The sequence below is a fragment of the Rutilus rutilus genome (genome assembly GCF_951802725.1).
Source record: "Rutilus rutilus genome assembly, chromosome: 8".
Taxonomy (NCBI): domain Eukaryota; kingdom Metazoa; phylum Chordata; class Actinopteri; order Cypriniformes; family Leuciscidae; genus Rutilus; species Rutilus rutilus.
The window spans coordinates 41193651-41212903 of NC_140222.1; the positions used below are offsets into that span (position 1 = coordinate 41193651).

The following is a 19253-nucleotide window of genomic DNA, read 5'->3' on the forward strand; positions in this document are numbered from 1 at the left end:
CAAGATGATCCGAAATGATGACCTCAGCTGTGGTGGAAATGAAAGAGCTGGTAGTGCTCTCAGAGTATTTAAGGTGAAGCACCAAACAGACTTAAGTAGAGTAAGTTTTAAACATCTTCCATTGGTCAGGAAACAAGAGTCCCACTCCCAAACCAAGAGTTCTTACGACTGGCCAAGTCGGGCCTTTCAAACAAAAAGCCCCTCCCCTCGAATGCAGATGAGCCAATGGCAGTTGAGTATCAGTTGCACAGGGACCCGAACTCGGACATCTTTAGGTTTCAGCGCCCATTGAGAAACATTGGAAGATCCGAAGCTCTCATCGGTTTGATGGTGTTTATGCTGTAAAACGATGTGCCTGGGGTGCTTGTAACACTGACTCCAGGTATCCGGAGAGGATGGGCGATGGAGTTTATTTTATTCCATTTCCTAAACCCAAACAAGACCGAGCAAAATGTCTGCTTTGGATTAAGCTGTCTATTAAACCAATGATGTGGGTGCAGTAACCCAGTTCCCTAAGGATCCGACCCCAATCCCAATGTTCATTTTCTGGTTGTCATACTCTCATTAAGTAACAATTAAAGGTAATGAGTCCATGCTAAGTTACAAACCAAAATAGCTGACTGTTCTCACAATTCAGTGCCCCCTCCATATTAAACTGGTTAAATGTAAATTAATGTAATCTTAGAACAGTGTTGATCATCTGCGATCGTTACAACCGTAACATGAGGCTTCTCCCGCTTGCATTGTGATCTGTAAACCCTCGCTTCCAAATTAATCTTGTTACCCACTGTATTTATTTTAAAATCCTTTATATATCCCTCCATGGCATATTTAAGTCCCACTTGAATGTCCTTCTGTGTCCAAAATTGATCAAAAACATCTCGGGACAAGGTTTTCACACTGACGGCTGTCATTGTAAGACAGTTAGCAACTCCGTTTGTTTGTCCGAGTTCGCAACAGTAACTAAGGGGGGCGGGGCTTACCGATAGCTCAGTTGATGCTGCTAGAAATCCTGCTGGTCAAATCTTGGTCGCCTCATGTGACTTTTACTATTCCCACTGGGAGGACCATTGGTCCGATCTTTGTGTCCCATTAGAGGATTGTTTCCGCAATTCCTGCCAAGACCCACAAACTCCCCGACTCTCGAGGAACCGTATAGGCATCCCTGTCCCCAGTTCAAACGCCAGCCAGCAAGAACAACAAACCGAGGGCTCTTGACCACCTCCAGTGCCTGGACACCCATCATAAACACTTCTCCTTGCTCTTGCCATCCGCTCTGTCATCAATAGTTACAGACTGTGACTCCACGGCAGAAAGCGATGGAGGTATTTGTTCACCAACAATCTTACTTGGGTCGGACGTGCCATTCCCGAAGCGTTCGCATACAAGACGAGCCCCAGTACATGCTCATCACCTTCTATGGTCATATTTACTAAAAACGGGGGCAATGAAGGGCTTTCAAAGATATCAACACATAATAAAGAGTAACGATATAGTGATCTCATCTACATTTACTCAACTATCCGGCCGGTGGATTTGGATTCGCTCGGACTGCAATACTTCTGAATTCAGTTGACGAGAGCATGGTCGATTAAGAGAGGTTGATGATGTCTGGGATCTGTGTTGCAAAGTCCAAACAAAAGACCAGTGGAACATTTTCTTTGTATAATTTCTGCAGTTATGACAGAATTCACAATCTTTTATCTACTAAACACCAGGATGCAGCATTCTCTGGAACAAGAGAACTGGAAGGCCGGGGGATCCTCCAGACTCCCTAAAATGAGATGCTAGGACAATTACAAGGAAATATAAATGATATAAGAGCTATCTTTCCGGAAATGTGCCAGTTTTCCTGAAGTCAAAGTCCAAAGAATCACCACCCACACTGCAAAGACATACGGGAAATTAACGCCTTGGAAAAATAAAAAAACTTTCCTTTTAGGGGGATATACTGGAGAATAAAAAGTGTGACTAAACGCTTCCTCCTGTCAGTTTAGTTTAGGTTGGTGGAACACTTCTGACCGCATACCATTAAACTCAGTCACTTGGTAGTTTCTATAGAAAGCACCTTAGGATATACAGTACATGAAGACGGTTCCTTGTTTATTTTTCCAAGGAAAACAAGGAAAATTTCACTATCGCTGTGTCCGAATATGCCTACTTCCATACTATATAGGTCAAAACCAGTATAGGAGATGAGTAGAATGACCAAATTCACGGTAAAAAAAGTACCTGGATGACCTACTACTACCCGTGAGATTCTGAGGTGCGCATTCAATGGACACTTTACTATCCCATGAGGCCACTGGAGAGGATTTGTGAATGGAGGTGGTGACAAGATGGGGGATGTAGTGTGTACAAATTTCACTCATTCCACGCATCCATACAATATAGACCATACCTGTTTTTTAAACCCGTGGCAAAGCAAGTTTCAAACCAAATAAAGCACCTACTATACAGTACTCAAGTCCGGACGCAGCGTATGATCGAGCCGTTTCTCATACTGTAATGTGTGTTTACCAGTATAATACGTGTTGATATGTTTCCTTACTCCAGACTGTTGGTGGTTCTTCAGTTAAGAACCACATTAAAATATATTAGATGTATTGACAATGCAGTGGATGGTCTTATGAAATTGTCAAAGTCTGAGGTAAACTCATAAAAAGTTGGGACCCTTATAATTGTATGTACATTAACGCTTATTAAAGACCACTGATATATTGGGTCTTCAGGTGTATATACAATGTGTAAAACTCATTGATTTATGTGAAAAAAGCCTAGAATGAAGTGTTTTAAAGCTTATCCACTCGTCCATGAGTTAAACATACAAACATACACATGTAAAATCTCAATAGTCACCATTTCTTATTTGCTTTTTACATTTTAACCCCCTTTTTTGTCTTTGTTTCATTTTAGATCCTGCAATTTGCAGGCATGAATTTAAGTTGTGCTTTTTAAAACAGAGCAGCAAGTATTCAGCTGACAAACATCAATCAAATGTCAAACAAAAAAAAAGCATATACCGTATGGCATATTACAGACTCGCAGCAATAAAAACACAGAATCTCATGTTCAACATATATATTTTTATTGTAATGACTGAATTCTGTCATGTAAAACATCCCTCAAGAGGCCATGATAGGTCAAGTGAAGGAAACAACATAAAAAAAAAGGAAAAGAAGTGGGCATTTCGAGTGGGGTCCTGGACATGCTGAAGTCAAAACACCACCTGCAAGAAAGAGCGGAGATCAGGACATTACCAGACCGGAGTGACAGATCAACTGAATTTAATACATTTAGTGTCATTGTATAGTGCACACACACCCATACCAAAACTATAAATATAAGCAAATGGTACAGAATGTAAATTTAATTTATATGTACACCATTTCTAAGAGCAATTAGAGACAGAAATATGTCAAAATACAATCTCTTTATATAAAAAAAACATTGCGACAGCCTTCTGGAGACGTGGAGTGGGTGTTTTTGAAGATCTGCAGTGTGAAGCTTCTCTCGCTTGCTTACATTCCTCAGGAAGTGAAGGCTTTGAACCGCGTGCAGAGAATAAAAGCCTCTAAATTTACAATCGGCACACCATCTAAGGCCAGAAACATCTGGGAATAATGGCCGTGAGGGATAGTGGTGTGCAAGTGTGTGGGAGAAACTGCGCTGATGTCATGTGTAACACCGTTAGGCACCTGTAGGGCGAGGCGTTTCACTCGTCGATGTACTCGAAGGGCTCCGGGGCCTCGGGCTCCTGCTCCTCCTCCTCGATCTTGGGGCCGTGAGCAGAAACGGGCTCCACCAGCTCCTCATCTTCCTCACTGGTGTCTTTCAAGATGATGATGCCACCTGTGTGTAACTGGGGGGAGACAGTGGACGGAGAGGATTACTATACTGTGATGGTAGTCGTCTGGAAATGCAGAATGACTTCTTGTTAAAGCACATATTTGCATTTTTGAAGTCTTTGAAAATGCAAAAAGAAACAACTGGCGGCTCTTAAAGATGTTTCCTTGGAGGCGATTGCGTTCGCTCTGAAGAGTCGCTCTCATTTAGCAGCAAGAGTGGTTTCTAACATTCACAACAGGCCCAATGAAGAGTCAAGGTCCTTGCACACCGAGACCGAAATTTGCGTGCGTTAAAAAATACGTTGTTGGTCGCGTTTACACACTGCCTCCGAAACTTTCGTCCGTCATAATTTGTACTTTTTTTTCAATTTTCCGTGTTTTCCACATCCGTAGCAAGCATTTTGAGAGGTGTTTTGACAATTCAGAGCCACCGTTCAAGCAAACGCAAATCCAGAACTGGTTCAGGATCGATTGGTTCACGAAATTTGGTCTTTTTAATATGTGGCTCCAGTATCGCTAACAAAGCATCAAACTGAGCCTCTGACATCCTGAAGTAAACTCTCGGGATAATCCCGCAGCGGACTCTCCTCCCTCTCTACGCAATCTCAGGATTGGATGATGGACCCAATATTTCCTCTTTCGGTTTCTCTTTTTAAGAAGAGAGAGGACATGAAACCATCCTCGCTGCTTTAAGACTCCATTTTGTATTGTTTCGTGAATTTTTTCGCAACTAATTAATGCGCATCAGACTGAGTGTGCAAGGACCTTTAGACCCATAATCACACACTGTTGGCTCGTTGGCGACCGAGTCTGGGTTCTCCCAAGGTTTATTTCTCCATTCTGTCACTGATGGGGTTTTGGTCCCTGCAACTGTCGCCTTTGGCTTGATTAGTTGGGGACATTTAATATTCAGCAATATTATTGATCTGCCTGCACTGACACCATTATATGAGAACTGAACTGGACGATGCTCACTGTTTTCTCCAGAGCGGCTATATATTAGGGGTGTAACGATACACGTATTCGTATTGAATCGTTCGGTACGAGGCTTTCGGTTCGGTTTTCGGTACGCATTTTCAAACCGAACGGTTCGTTGGACCATATTTCCTGCCGACCAATATTTCGTTATTTCAAATGTAGGCGCGTTGCACGTGGCAAGCGCGCTCATAATGTAAGAGACGCCGGCGCGACCACAACATTGCCCAACATCAAATGGCAAACGTAATGCAAGCGGAACGAAGCGCTATTTTCTTCTAGAAATGTTGCATTATTGTCCTGTTATCTCTGTGAAGCTGCTGTGAGACAGTCTGTCCTGTGAGAGCGCAGTGTCAGTGAAGGCGACTGGACTCACGGGTTTGAAGGGCTGGTATCTGCAGTCCGGCATGGTGAGGACCTTGAGCTGGGCCGGCATCGCACGCGCTGGGTTCTCCAGCATCTGGAAGCTCGGCTCTGGCTCTTTCTTCTTCTCTTTTTCCTTTTCTTTTTCTTTCTCCTTCTCCTTCTCTTTCTCCTTCTCCTTCTCCTTCTCCTCGTCTTTCTTCTCCTTTTCGGCCTCTGCCTGCGTTTCCTGCATCAGATAAAGTGTTTGGTGGTACATGTCATGCTAAATAAAGGTTTCGGGAAGTGCTTTGCCAAAGCTCTAGATCTGATGTTGGTCATTCATACCACTTCCATCTTTTCCTCCTCCTTCTCTTTCTTCTCCTTTTCCTTCTCCTTCTTCTTGGCTTTAGCCGTGATGGACAGAACGGCGGTGGAAACCTGACAGAAGACACAAAGTAAGCCATTAAATCTGGATCTTGTTGAGATTTGTCAAGTCAGGTGTGTGAGTTGACGGGTAAAACAGACCTTCTCCTTTTCCTTCTCCTTCGGGACTTCCAGGGGTGGAGGATAGGCGAAGGTGGAGGGCTTGCAGTTGGAGCGATACTGCACCTTCGGCATCTGTTAATAGGACAGAACTTATTCATTAGAAACTGAAAAGCATTGATTACATTTTAATTACGCTGTTAGCATAGAAACATGTTTGCGTCAAACTCTAAAATACATTGTGATGCAAGTGCTTTAGTTTGAGAAGTGCTGTTTGTATGACCCCAGAAATTGGTGCCCCTGTGCATCCTTCCACAAGGGTCACATGTGAGGTTCAATGACAGTTAGGACACGGTCCATGTAGCCAAAAGCAAGAAAGTTCACTCGGGTTTGAACAAAGCTTTATTTGAGATAGTGAACAAATGAACGAAAGACTCGGAAGGTTAAGTAATTATGTTCCCTGTGAATAATTTTTGACTGCATTATAATGATTTCTTAAATCAGAATATGATCAAGATGGATGTGTTCGGGGAATATGGCTGTTAAAAGTATAACATTTAAAGCCACTCAAATAAAGATGTGTTCATTTTGATGAACGAGATCGAACAAGAGAGCCAGTAAAATGATCCTTCCCGTCACTAATTTGAGAGTTAGTGGCATCAGCTTTCCCTACTTCTGCCAATGTGCAAACCCAGGGGTGTCTATCCTGCTTCTGGAGGGCCTGAACACACCCGCCTGGAGGTTTCTAGTACTCCTGAAGACCTTGATTAGCTGGTTTTAGTGTGTTTAACTGGTGTTGGAGCTGAACTCTGCAGGACCGTGGCAGAAGAGGATTGGACACCGCAGAGCTAACCACAACACCAATGCTCCAACTTCTCCTAACTCTTCTAGCATGGATTAATGGTTTGGCTCCTCACTGGATAGATGGGGATTTGAACTTTTGTCATACTAAGGCAACCAAAGTGTTTTTAGCCAGCTGAAAACACCTAGCTGTGGGCGCTTGAGGGCGTTTTGGCAGCGCAGCATCTTAGACTCAAAGAACCTTACATTTTTAGAAACTTAGATTTTAGAATTTTAGATTTTTAGAACATTGAACCTTCGTTTTTTTCCAGTTGAGACGCTTTGCTTGTTATGAGACGGAATATCCGCGAAAGTGTTACTAGTATCTCACTTCACAGATAGTTTGTTTCTGTGTTGTTTCTATATTAAAATGTCGATACAATGTAAAGTATTTTCTCTGGCTCTTGTTTTAAATGATTTTGTTCCGTTATTATGCTTCTTGTCGTCATCGGTTGACGTTGTACAAGCAGAATGTGGCGGTTGATCGGTGTGGTATTAGCCCCGCCCCTCCTCCACTGTGATTGGACGGTTGGGTAAAAAGTGCCAGTGATGAGCGCTGCGTTTTACCCACAGTTGAACATTCTTCAACTCTCAGCGACCGGTTAAAAACGGCGAGTGCTCGGCGTGAAATAGACGCTCGGATCCTCGTTACGCTCCTGGCGTTTTAAAAAACGTGACGCTCTCATTGAAAACAATTTGAAAAATACTCCAGACGCGTGAAACACACACTTTAGTGGACACAGGGCCTAATGCAGGAGATCCTACGACAAGCGTTTCTGTGGTCCCACGGTGACGTCACATTTTGCCGTATAGGTCAGGTCGGACACTTCTGCTTACCTTCAGGTCCTTGTTGAGGCCGATGATGGCTGTGGGTACGAAAGCCAAGGAGAGGAAGTGAGAGAGCGGGAACCAGAACCAGAACTGGGTGAAGACCAGCAGACCCACCACAGACGGCATGTGTGTGTGGCCTGTGCGAGACTGCAGGGAGATCGTCACGTTACGCCCACCTGAGAACAATCAGAAAGAGAAGAAGTGTTACGCTCCTCAACCAGCCTCTTCTCCTCTAAAGATTCGGGTCACATTAACGAAATTTCTGCAAAAATGGTCCATTGTCAGTAGTATAGCAATGCATGAAGCACCACTCGCTTTCAAACCAAGCAGCGGTCGATGCGGTGACTTTGCATGACCAACCGGAGCACGAGTGACATCTAATCTTTTGCCCTCACACGAAACTCCCCATCATGCAATTACCTACTAAAATGACTGGATTTCACCCATCAAGCAATGTTAAATGTGACCTTAAGCTGGCGGTTCTCACCCAGAATAAGTGATAGCGGCTACGTTTATATGCAACCAAATAATCCGTTAGTAATGGGATTGACGGCTCAATCGGACTCAAAAGCCTTCATGTAAACACCGTAATCGATCCGATTGAGCTCTATCCCAATGAAATTTCGATCGGATTGAAAGGGTTGGTTTATTCCTTTTCTAATCCGATCCAGAGAACATGTAAACACTTGATCGGATTGAAAACCGAAACTGGACTGCGCATGTGCAGTGACGTAGAAATAGAGTAATGAGACGTACAGAACGAGCTGTTCTTCATGTTGAAGTGTCTTATAATATGTGTCCCGTCATCCTAAACTTCTCCTTTCACTGTGTCTGTGAAGTGGAGCAGGAGAACGTCCCACCAGTCCTGGTTTCAGACTCTCATCCACAGACGACCTTATTACTGCGTGATCAATATAAGCAGCACGACACAGTTCATATGCTCATCGTCTCCAAATTATGACCAGAAATGAATCAATATTAAGCTGTTTAAAACAAATAAAGAACCAATGTAGGAAAATGGTTATTATGTGCAAACAGCGGGAAACTCAGTATATTCATCCAGTGAGAAGTCAAAAAATATATTCCAAATTGAAGCTTGAGACATAAACGCACTCATCAGATTCATCAATCGGAAAGAATTCAGTGAAACTAAAGTTGTGCATGTAAACACAGCCACTGTGGACCAGACTTTATACAGGACAGGTCTGGCTAAACAGGACCATGCTCTTCTGGATTGGTATCATTACACTATATTTAAACGTTGCAAATGCAAAAGGAGAGGGGCATAGGTGAGGATATCTTGATTAACAACTGGCGTGTCAGATGTCCTTTCCTGTCGAGGTGTACGACACATGCAGCCGATACAGATTCGGGCTGTTAATATGAGAATAAAAGGTCAAGGCCAAAGACGACTCCACCCTTAAACCGCCTGAGCGGACAATAACGGGAGTGAGGGATGAGTGCCAGGACGGGAAGAGGTGTGCACAGGTCCATAATGCATTTATAAAGAAGATAAATGGGGAGAGGGAATGGTATCGTCAGTTTAAAAGCATCGATTTGGCTCAGAAAGAAAGGCATCGCAGACAATAGCTTACTTTTGTCACAGCCCGCTAAATTATTAGACTGCAAGTTTCCTGTTGGCATCTACTGTAATTGCCTAGACAAATTATGGCCTGTATTGTTTATTTTGACTGCAGAGACTTACATAATTTGTGACATCCAAAAACCCAAGTGTTCAAACTCTCGGCCAAACCATGAATCAAGCCAGACTGAGAAAGACTTCAAAATGTCATCGGGGGGGTCATAATTTCAACAGGCATTGCAATTTTCAGTCACACTTTAGTTTAGGCTCCAATTCTCACCATTAACTATGACTTTTCCCCTCAATAAACTCCTAATTACTGCTTATTAATAGTAAGTAAGGTAGTTAAGTTTAGGTATTGGGTGGATTAAGGGTATGATCATGCAGAATAAGGCATTAATATGTGCTTTATAAGTCCTAAAAGTCAGACAATATCCTATTCATGATAATAAGCAGCTAGTTAATAGTGAGAATTGGACCCTAAAATAACATGGCTAAATTCAATAATGCAATGTTTGTTTATGCAATCTATTGTATTGCTTATTGGAGAACTGTGGCATTAGCTTAGCAACACATTAACATCAAACTCTAATATTTGTACTTGCTATTTTTATGCTGTTTGGTGTATTACAAATGTTAGCTTACCCAACATATCAATGCCAAACACCAACATTTGTGCAATGTGTACTTTTATGCCTATTCAATTAATGTGATGTTAGCTTAGCGCTTCAGAACTTCAATATTTGCGTGTTGTCCGCATCAAAGTCTATTGAAATCAAACTCTCCTGAATCTGCGCTACCCTGTATTGGGTTGGTATACAAGCTGATATTTGGGAAGCATCTTGAAGGTCAAAGCATTCTTTCAATATTAATAGGCAAAGCCCCCCTTGGGAATGAGTGAATAATTGCTTGTAAAGTCATGAAGACGTGGCGCTATCTGGTTTCTAATGCCACATTCTTGTCACGATCCTATCGGTGCTTTATCTCACACAGCCTTAAACGGACTTACCTGCCTCGACATGCATACAAAGGCTTGTTTTCACCCTCGCATTTTGCACTGAACACCCCAACCATCGAGTTATTTGAGACAAGACTCTACAAAAGCACATTAACCCAGAAAGTACAAATGAAAAATAGACAATCTATATATTTACCAGTTGACTCAACAGAACTAAAGCTTTCAAAGGAGAATCTCAGAAGTCACATTTGACCCCAAAATCTAAAGAAATTAAAAGTAAAGCTTGTTCTGTACTGCATTTATCCACATTTTGGTACTGACCTGCATCCAGGATGCCCTGAGCCAGAATGGCCCCAAATTTGGCCATCACATCATCATGCTTGTCGTTGATCACCTTGGAGTAGAGCTGCCGGAACTGGTTCACCTGTGGAAACAGAGGCGATGAACAGCTGATCTCTGATACGACTTCTGTAGACGGACACGGGCGCTTTTAAATTAAATTAGCGAGAACAGGAAACAATACACCAGCAAATCTCAATGTGAAATCAAAACTGACCACATTTACTTTCTAAATAAATGGCTCTTGTCTTATGCTGCATCAATGACTTGTTATAATTACTGTAATTAAACTTTGGATTTGACTTCATGACTTTGACGTCCTCTGACTCATGTATGATTAGCTTCTATGGCAACGCTCATGGATTCAAGTGCGAAACTACTTCATTCGCTATTTGATTCTTCAAATTCAAATTCATTCTTCAATATTGAAGACATATCTGAATTCAGAGGCAAACACACGGTTAACTGAAGTGTGCTGTAGTTCATAATCTGCTTTCTTTCCCCAAAGGTCAGGCACATAAAACGTGGCTAGCGTGAATCAAAGTGTGCCCGTAAAGGGATATTTAACAAACGATTGCCGTTACTACAACTCCAGCTCTTTATTACTCCATAAAACAGGGATTTTCAAATCAATTTCACTTTCATGTGGCCATTAAATTTGCAGCCCAGTAATAATCATGTGGTAAAATTGAAGGAAAAATCATCCCAAGAAACAAGCAAATGTACCGTGACAACACAACCACACTGTAGAAATGATTGGACGAAGTCTGGAATTACAAAAGGCCAATATTTATGACTTTAGGTGTGCACTAGTATCTATAATAAACAGTCAAATGACAGACTATAGTTCATTTTCAGTCTGTGTAGTCTCTAAAGCCCACATAACTCCACCAACTTCCTTTAGATAATATACATCCATCCATTTATTTATTCATTGGTCCAACATGCAGTTCACGTACTTATATATTAGCATTAGCTGTGAATTTGTAGCTTTGATTTTAGGCAAGGACTGAAACATGTGGTACGACGAGGGTTATATAGATTATAGTTTTAGATAGATTAGGTTTACTAATCCCATGAGCCAAATAATTAACCCCAACAACCTCAAAAATCACACACTCCCCCTTTACCTTTGGACAGGTGACCTCTGACTGTTGGATCATGATCAGAGCAGACGCGATCAGAGCACCCTGTCTGACGTAATTCACCGGGTCATTGGTCATGGGCTCCAGGAGATTGATCGCTTCCTGTTGAAGGAAAATCACCATTAAATGATAAATATTGAACGTAAGAATAAGCATATCTTGACACAGCATGCTGAATGGTTAAACCTAAACCACAAATTCATCAGATTCCCAAGTATCTTTGAGAGTTTGTGGTATCATAATATGTTAACCTGAGTATATATATAGAGGAGAAGTAGGGATATTCAGATCCTAATTGACCTAATGACACACAAACCACAAAGAAAGAGCTTTCCATCCCTTCCTCTCAGAATGGATGATTTGGGTTTGTTTAAGAGGGGTATTTAGTGTCACATTTGATCTTCAGGCCGAAAGCCAAACCATGTCACGTCAAGCACTTTGTGAATTACGACTGCACTGAAGATAGTCCAAAATAGCAAATTTGGCTCATAGATAACTCAAAAAGCTTAAGTATCATTACACAACATACAGTATCCCATCGATATACATATTTGTGCAATTGCGTCAGAAGTTGTTTGGAACGATTCAGCCAAAATAAAGCAGTCGTTACCTGTAGCCCAAGACAGAAGGAGCCAAAAAAGGATTGAAACAACTGCGCAAGGCATTTTGTGTCGGCAGAAGTTATATCGCAGTAAAAATTTGTGACCCATTTAAAAAGGCCTGATAGGTTTGAAAGTGTGGGAGATTTTGGCTCGTACGCCAGTCTGATTTCCCAGCATCCCCGAAAAACGCCCATGCCTGTATTTGGGCACCTGAGAGGGATTTGGATTAGAGTTATTATTACAAGTCAAGTGGTCAAGACCAATCTTCATAACCCCTTTTTCCAGCTCACCCAACGAGGGAGTTGAGTGGCAAGAACATTGTCCGTTTGAATCTCATCTCCACTCAAGTAGTAAATGTGCCATCTGTGACTCCTCCACTGGTAATGCAATTAGTCGCAGAACCAACCTGAGCGTGTACAAGACTCAATAACATCACTCAGGATTGTTGTGAGATAGCTCAAACATCTCTCCTGGGTCTCGGCTGACCTTGCTCAGCTGTCTCGCAGACCTAACTTTTTTTTTTTTAGCCGTCTAACCTTTAACATTCACAATCTGAGCTCCAGACTGTGAATAAATTGGTAACAAATGCAACCATAAAGTAAAAGTGGGTTAAAAAAAAAAAATCGGATAAGTTTGTATGCTCCTATATCACTACGTGAGTGTGTTAAATACATCGGCCTATCACCAGGGCTTGACATTAACACCCGTGTATTTCAGCAATGGCGTGCCACAGTCACTCCTAATAGCCACTTTGGGTGGGTTGAATTTTAAATAATATACATTTTTTTAATTGTAGTCTTATAAAAAGGCATCTGAAATAATAAACTAAGAGCAAATCTAGTGTTGTCAAAACTATTTTTCGATACATATCAATACTGAACTCTCTCAAACTCTTCCGCAGGATATACAAAACCAGCTGCGCGTTCTCGCTCTCACTCACAAACCCGCATCCCTTTACTCGCTCGTTTTATTTGCTCGGGATTAATATAATTGGTGTTACAGGGCTTGAATTTCGGCGCATTGAGCATAATTTTACTCATTCCCGCAGATTTAGTGCGTATTGGCTGGATAAAACAGTATAATGGGTCCGTTCGTCAGGTCTTAAAGTGACAGCAGCCTAATATACCGGCTGCCAAATGATGAGATAATATTAAAAATATCTATCTGGCAATTTTTCCCCATGGTGTCGATGTCAAAATTGTGGCCAGTGGAAATGCTGAGTGGCTAGTGACTTTGGAAAACCACTAGCCACAGTGGCTGGTGAGCAAAAAAGTTGGTCAAGTAGGGCTGCACGATATTGAAGAAAATTATGATATGCGATAACTCATTAAATAATGCGATATGCGATACGATAATGCTTAAAGTGTGTAAAATAAACTTAAATTATCTTTAAAATATGTTTAAAATTATATAACCTACATGTGTTTCACATTCTTTTTGTGACGACGAAACATCCCTACAACTTCTGGAAGTGAACAGCAGTGTTTTACTGAAGCATAAGAAGTGTTATTTTAACATCAGAGTAAACCACGGGGTTCAGGTTATCCTACATTAGGTTTATAACAACAGAAATTCAATCAAATGTAAAAATAAACACTGCTTAGTTTTCACGGTATGAATTAAATATATCCTGATTCTTATTAAAGCTACAAAAAGTTATTCAGCCGAGAGCAGCGAGTGATTTTATCTTCGTCTTTTGTTCATGACCCCAGTTATTGCAAGCCGTTGCGATATATACATTTGCGATATTTCGATATATTGTGCAGCCCTAATGTCAAGCCTTGCCTATTCCATTACTCATATTGCACAGCCTCATTAACAGGCTAATTCAAGGAAACGGACTGTAAGAGCACGATATCCGTACCTTGTTACCGGTGCCAGCACAACAGATGCCCAGAGCCATTGCAGCGCCGCAGCGGACGTGGGGGTTGTAGCTCTCGGACAGCAGGGAGACCACACTGGGACATTGTTCTGGAGTCCTGTAGACACACACATATAAAAAAATATAAAAAACACTTGAAGGAAAGACCATAAATTTTTCACAACGGTTTATTTTCCCTGACAGTAATACTTTGGATCGGGTGTAGGAATGCGGGGCTTCGGTTCTTTGTTCAAAGTTTATGCAAAGGAACTCTTAAACCGGCGCGCAGGCTCTCAGTCAAAGTGTCGTTCGTAACACAAACGATGCTGACTTGATAAAACAGTGCAGGACAGCTATTTCGGTTTATTTGAAGTACAGATGTGTGGTTACTATGAAAAAGACCATAAAATTATGGCAAATGGGAATGTTAAGCCAAACGTTTTTAGCAAAAGCAGCAGTGCTTCCAGACAATTTCCCATTTTTGTGAAAACCTTAAGTTACAAGCCAGGAGATTCGACTGGTTAAACTACAGTCAAGCTGCCCTTGTGAAAACCTAATTAGCTATACTAAAAGGTCAAAGGTGATTTTCACCAACTCTACTCGTCACAACTACACAGTCACCTGTGTCAAAGTTTGTTTACATAGAATATTTATGTGAAGTGAATTGCATATTTAAATTCTGCCGTCGGATTACGTCACACACTGACCTTTCACAATCGCACTGGTTTGCTTACACGTGTCATGTTGATATTTCCAAAGCCTCTGTTTAACACCGCAGTGATGTTATTCTGAAGGACTAAACGCCCATCTAGGAATAAAATGGTCAAATAAGCGCCTCGTTTTCCTCATTAAATCCTCAGAGACTCTGTTAATGCCAACACTCGCATAGCACACAGTCAAGGAAAGATGAAACATATCATTATTAAAGAGAATTACTCGTACTCTTTTACTTCACACTGAAACTATTTGCAATTTACATTTTTTTTTTAAACACAAAGGGAGGCACAGATTTAGAAATTCTGCTAATAAAAGCATATAAGTATGTCTTTGTTGTGGCCAATAACTGAAATGAAAGCCAGTATTAGGAATCTATACTTCTGTATAACTATCACTTAAGCTCCATTCTTGATTTTACGTGTTTTAAGATAAATCAGTAGGGGTGTAATAACACCATCATGTCACGATTCGATCCATATCACGATACTGAACTCACAATATGATATTGCGATGATACTCCAAGACATATGGTAAAAGGTTAACAAAAACTGTTGATTAAAATGCTGTGTGTAAATGAACAGGCTTGGACTTGGTGCTGAAACCCAAAGCACAGGACAATAGAGACATATTGAAGCATTTCTGTATTGCGATATATTGTTACACCCCTATAAATCAGTCATCATATAAAAATTGCACAAAGAAAAGATGAGTAACTTTATTTTCTATGGGTGTCATACTAATCAACACCGGGTTAACTTAAAGTGCGCTGACTGACAAGTATAGTTCAGTTTAGGTCCAGACCAGAGTAGCCAATAATCTGGTCTGTAATAACGTGTCCAGTTGAGACAACAGCTCGAACTCTTCCCACCGCAAAACCCTTTCCGTGGGAAGCTAATCCACGGTTTAGCACTCGCATACGAATGCCACTAGCAATAAAAAAGGATTTGACCTTGATCTTTCATCAGGCTGGGATTAACGTGCTGCGCTGGATATCAAGGGTTCTGCCAAACTCGGCAGGCTCTGGGAAACACGGTCTCAATGTTGATGAAGTTGGGAACCTTCAGTACAAATACAAATCTTAGCGAGGGTCTTACGCCAATTCACGAACATTTAGTTCACCATAATCCTGACCAGTCATTTGGGCTCAGAAGCTTCAGTCTCAGATTCAGACTGAAGCTTCATTTGTTTACCCAAAATTTCCACTCACAAATCTAAAGATTTGCCTTCAATATGTTATGGTATTTATTCCTAACCACTTAAAAAAATTAAGCCATTTACAAAAAAAAAAACATTTGCTTAAACTCCACACTTTATACACAAATTTAGCAGAAACCCCTTTAAAGTACTAATCTACTTTCTACAATATATTGGGGACGTCCCGAGCTCAAGGATCAGTATCAGAGCCGACTTTGCAGATCGTGGCGTTTTTTAACTGATCGATATCGTCAGCTGTAATGCAGGTGTCATACAGCAGGTGGCGCTATGCACCTTCAAGTGGGTTTGCCAATCGCCATTAAGAGGAAAAGTAGTTCTTCCGTAACGTGCGAGAACCAATGAGGTTTGATTTAGCGCGTCACACGAGCACGATTGGGCTTATTTAGCATATTTGATGCGCAGGTTTGTAACGAATCACTCGAAAGTCGTTTATTTACGATTTACTTTTATTTGCCGTCAGACCGTCTGAGATATTGTTGCCGTAACACATTGCTATAGGTTGCGTTTTGCTTCAGACTTGAGGTTATGCTTTCTAACTTTTTTTCTTTTTATTGCAATTATTCTGCTTAAATGTAACAATATCCCCTTAACTTTTATTAGTTAGGCTAGTAGTTTTTGCTGTGGTATCAGTGTTGGGTGTAATGCAGTACGAAGAACTCAATTACTGTAATTCAATTACTTCTCCCTTCATTTCTTAATAATTATTCTGTAATTACAGTTTCTTCTGGTGTAATTGCATTTAAAACACACACACACACACACACACACAAACATACATATATACACATTTATACAACACACACACACACACACACATACATACACATATATATATATATATATATATACACTAGAGGTCGACCGATATGGTTTTTTTCAGGCCGATGCCGATACCGATCTTTTGAAATCTGGGTCGGCCGATGGCCGATTAATGCAGCCGATTTATTTGGGCCGATTATGTGCTTGTTTTTAACCTCTATTTGAAAGATAAAATGTAACACAAATAATTACTTAAGATAGACAAGATTTCTCAACAAAAACATTTATTGAACACTTGACCAATCTGCACTTGTACAAAAGACAAAAAGACCTTGAAATATGTTTGGTAATTGTACCTGAATGAATTAATTTGCTACATTTCAGATTGATAAAAAATTTTTCCTTAAAATTTTAATTAATAGTAATTTAAACACTTTGCAGTTTGAATGATGTCTTGTAGGCTAGGCTGCGCGCGCGACTTTTTGATCGCGCCCGCGCCCCTCTCTCCCTCTCTCACACACACCATATTCCAGCATTGCCATCTTTACATCGCAGTCTGCTTCAGAGCTAAAGCGGAGCTACAGATTAGGTGTCCCCAAAGAACCCGCGTATCTAACAGTACGTTCCGCATTACATGAATTCATTTTGCACGCGAGTTTTATTTATTTTTATACCATGTATTCTCCGTGTTAATTTATACACTGAACCGTGACGCCCGTACCGTTTCAGTTCAATACAAATACATGTACCGTTCCACCCCTAGTCTACAGTGAAATAAAGTCACACATTACACTGTTTGGCCAGCATTTTAACCGTGTTTAATCCAGCTACAAGCTAACGGTATGCTAAAGTTAGCTGCTGACTAGCGTCATGTTTCTAACGTCCGTTTTCAGAGCATCCAAGAGAAGCACAGGCATAACAGTAGCACCGAAATGAAGCACAGAAATCCGCACTGATATTCGGTCCGGTAAATAACGGTCGTTAAGGCACCAGTGCCGTATTAGCACCGGGTCTGTCTGTAGCTACCCAACCCTAGCGATGATGACGCTAGCAAAGCAAAGCCAGTCCTTCACTAACCTATAGTGCGTTAGTCACTTTTTTTATTACTTATTTCTCTGCATTGAGTAACCCTCTAAAATATAAGACACACAAAACAGAACAAATAAAAGTCTCAGATTCTCTGTCTGTAATTGCAAAATTCTTGCTTACTTATTGTGACATGATGACAGCAACCCTTCTGCTGTGCTAATGCAACCTCAACTACGCTCTCAATATCCAAAGTAGCCGAACGTCATGTCGCCTGTTCATATTTTTTTCTCGTAGCTGGCAGTAACATATCAAAAGGTTTTAATTAAATATAAAGGGGTTTTCTCCAAGGAACTTAGCTCCTTCCTTAGGCACTGGATGAGGTCTGCTCACTCTGCTGGAGAATGACTCTAGGTGCAGCGTGCGTCGAACACGTGTTCCACAACAACAACAACAACACTAGGCTGCCCACAGATGCGCCCGCCTAATAATCGGCTTGATATACTGGATATTGACCGATGCCGATTATGTTAAAAAATGCAAAAAATCGGCCGATCAATCGGTCGACCTCTAATATATACACACACACACACACACACACATATATATATATACACACACACATACACACGCACGCACACATACATATATACACACACACACACACACAGATACATACACACGCACACATACATATACACACACACACACACAAATATGTATGTTTGTGTGTATATGTATGTTTGTGTGTATATGTATGTTTGTGTGTGTGTGTGTGTGTATATATATATATATATACACAGTACCAGTCAAAAGTTTGGAAACGTTACTATTTTTAATGTTTTTGAAAGAAGTCTCTTATGCTCATCAAGCCTGCAGTTAAAAAAAAAAAAAAAAAAAAAAAAACAGTAATATTATGAAATATTATTACAATTTAAAATAATGGTTCTCTTTTTTAATACACTTTAAAATGTAATTTATTTTTGTGATGCAAAGCTGAATTTTCATCAGCAAGTACTCCAGTCTTTGGTGTCTTATGATCCTTCAGAAATCATTCTAATATGATGATTTGATACTCAGTTATTATCAATGATGGAAACAGTTGTGCTGTTTAATATATTTTTTTGGAATACTTTTTTCAGGATTCATTGATGAGTAAAACGTTAACAGCATTTATTCATAAAAACAGCATTTATTCAAAATAAAAACATTTCTAACAATATAAATCGTTACCATCACCTTTTATCAATTTAACGCATCCTTGTTGAATTAAAGTACTAATTTCTTAAAAAAAAATAGTTATTGTTCCCAATCTTTTGAACGGTAGTGTATATTGTTACAAAAGATTTCTATTCTAAATAAATACAGTTCTTTTTAACTTTTTATTCATCAAATAATCCTGAAAAAAGTATCTCAGGTTATAAAAAAATATTAAGCAGCACAACTGTTTCCAACATTGATCATAAATCATCATATTAGAATGATTTCTGAAGGATCATAAGACACCAAAGACTGGAGTACTTGCTGATGAAAATTCAGCTTTGCATCACAAAAATAAATTACATTTTAAAGTATATTAAAAAAGAGAACCATTATTTTAAATCGTAATAATATTTCATAATATTACCGTTTTTTTTTTTTTTTTTTTTAACTGCAGGCTTGATGAGCATAAGAGACTTCTTTCAAAAGCATTAAAAATAGTAATGTTTCCAAACTTTTGACTGGTA

General features: G+C 40.3%; 1 protein-coding gene across 1 annotated transcript in view; it reads right to left on the reverse strand.

The window, feature by feature from the left end:
• Positions 1-3071: 3071 nt before the first annotated feature.
• Positions 3072-19253, reverse strand: part of psmd1 (proteasome 26S subunit, non-ATPase 1) — a 46797-nt gene continuing 30615 nt past the window's right edge. The window contains exons 17-25 of the mRNA XM_084415760.1: positions 13813-13927; positions 11332-11448; positions 10184-10286; positions 7329-7498; positions 5694-5786; positions 5514-5606; positions 5200-5415; positions 3699-3862; positions 3072-3229 (exon numbers count right to left, since the gene is read on the reverse strand). Coding sequence (XP_084271886.1) covers positions 3716-3862; positions 5200-5415; positions 5514-5606; positions 5694-5786; positions 7329-7498; positions 10184-10286; positions 11332-11448; positions 13813-13927 — 1054 coding nt within the window. The 3' untranslated portion in view covers positions 3072-3229; positions 3699-3715. The remainder of the gene's footprint in view (positions 3230-3698; positions 3863-5199; positions 5416-5513; positions 5607-5693; positions 5787-7328; positions 7499-10183; positions 10287-11331; positions 11449-13812; positions 13928-19253) is intronic.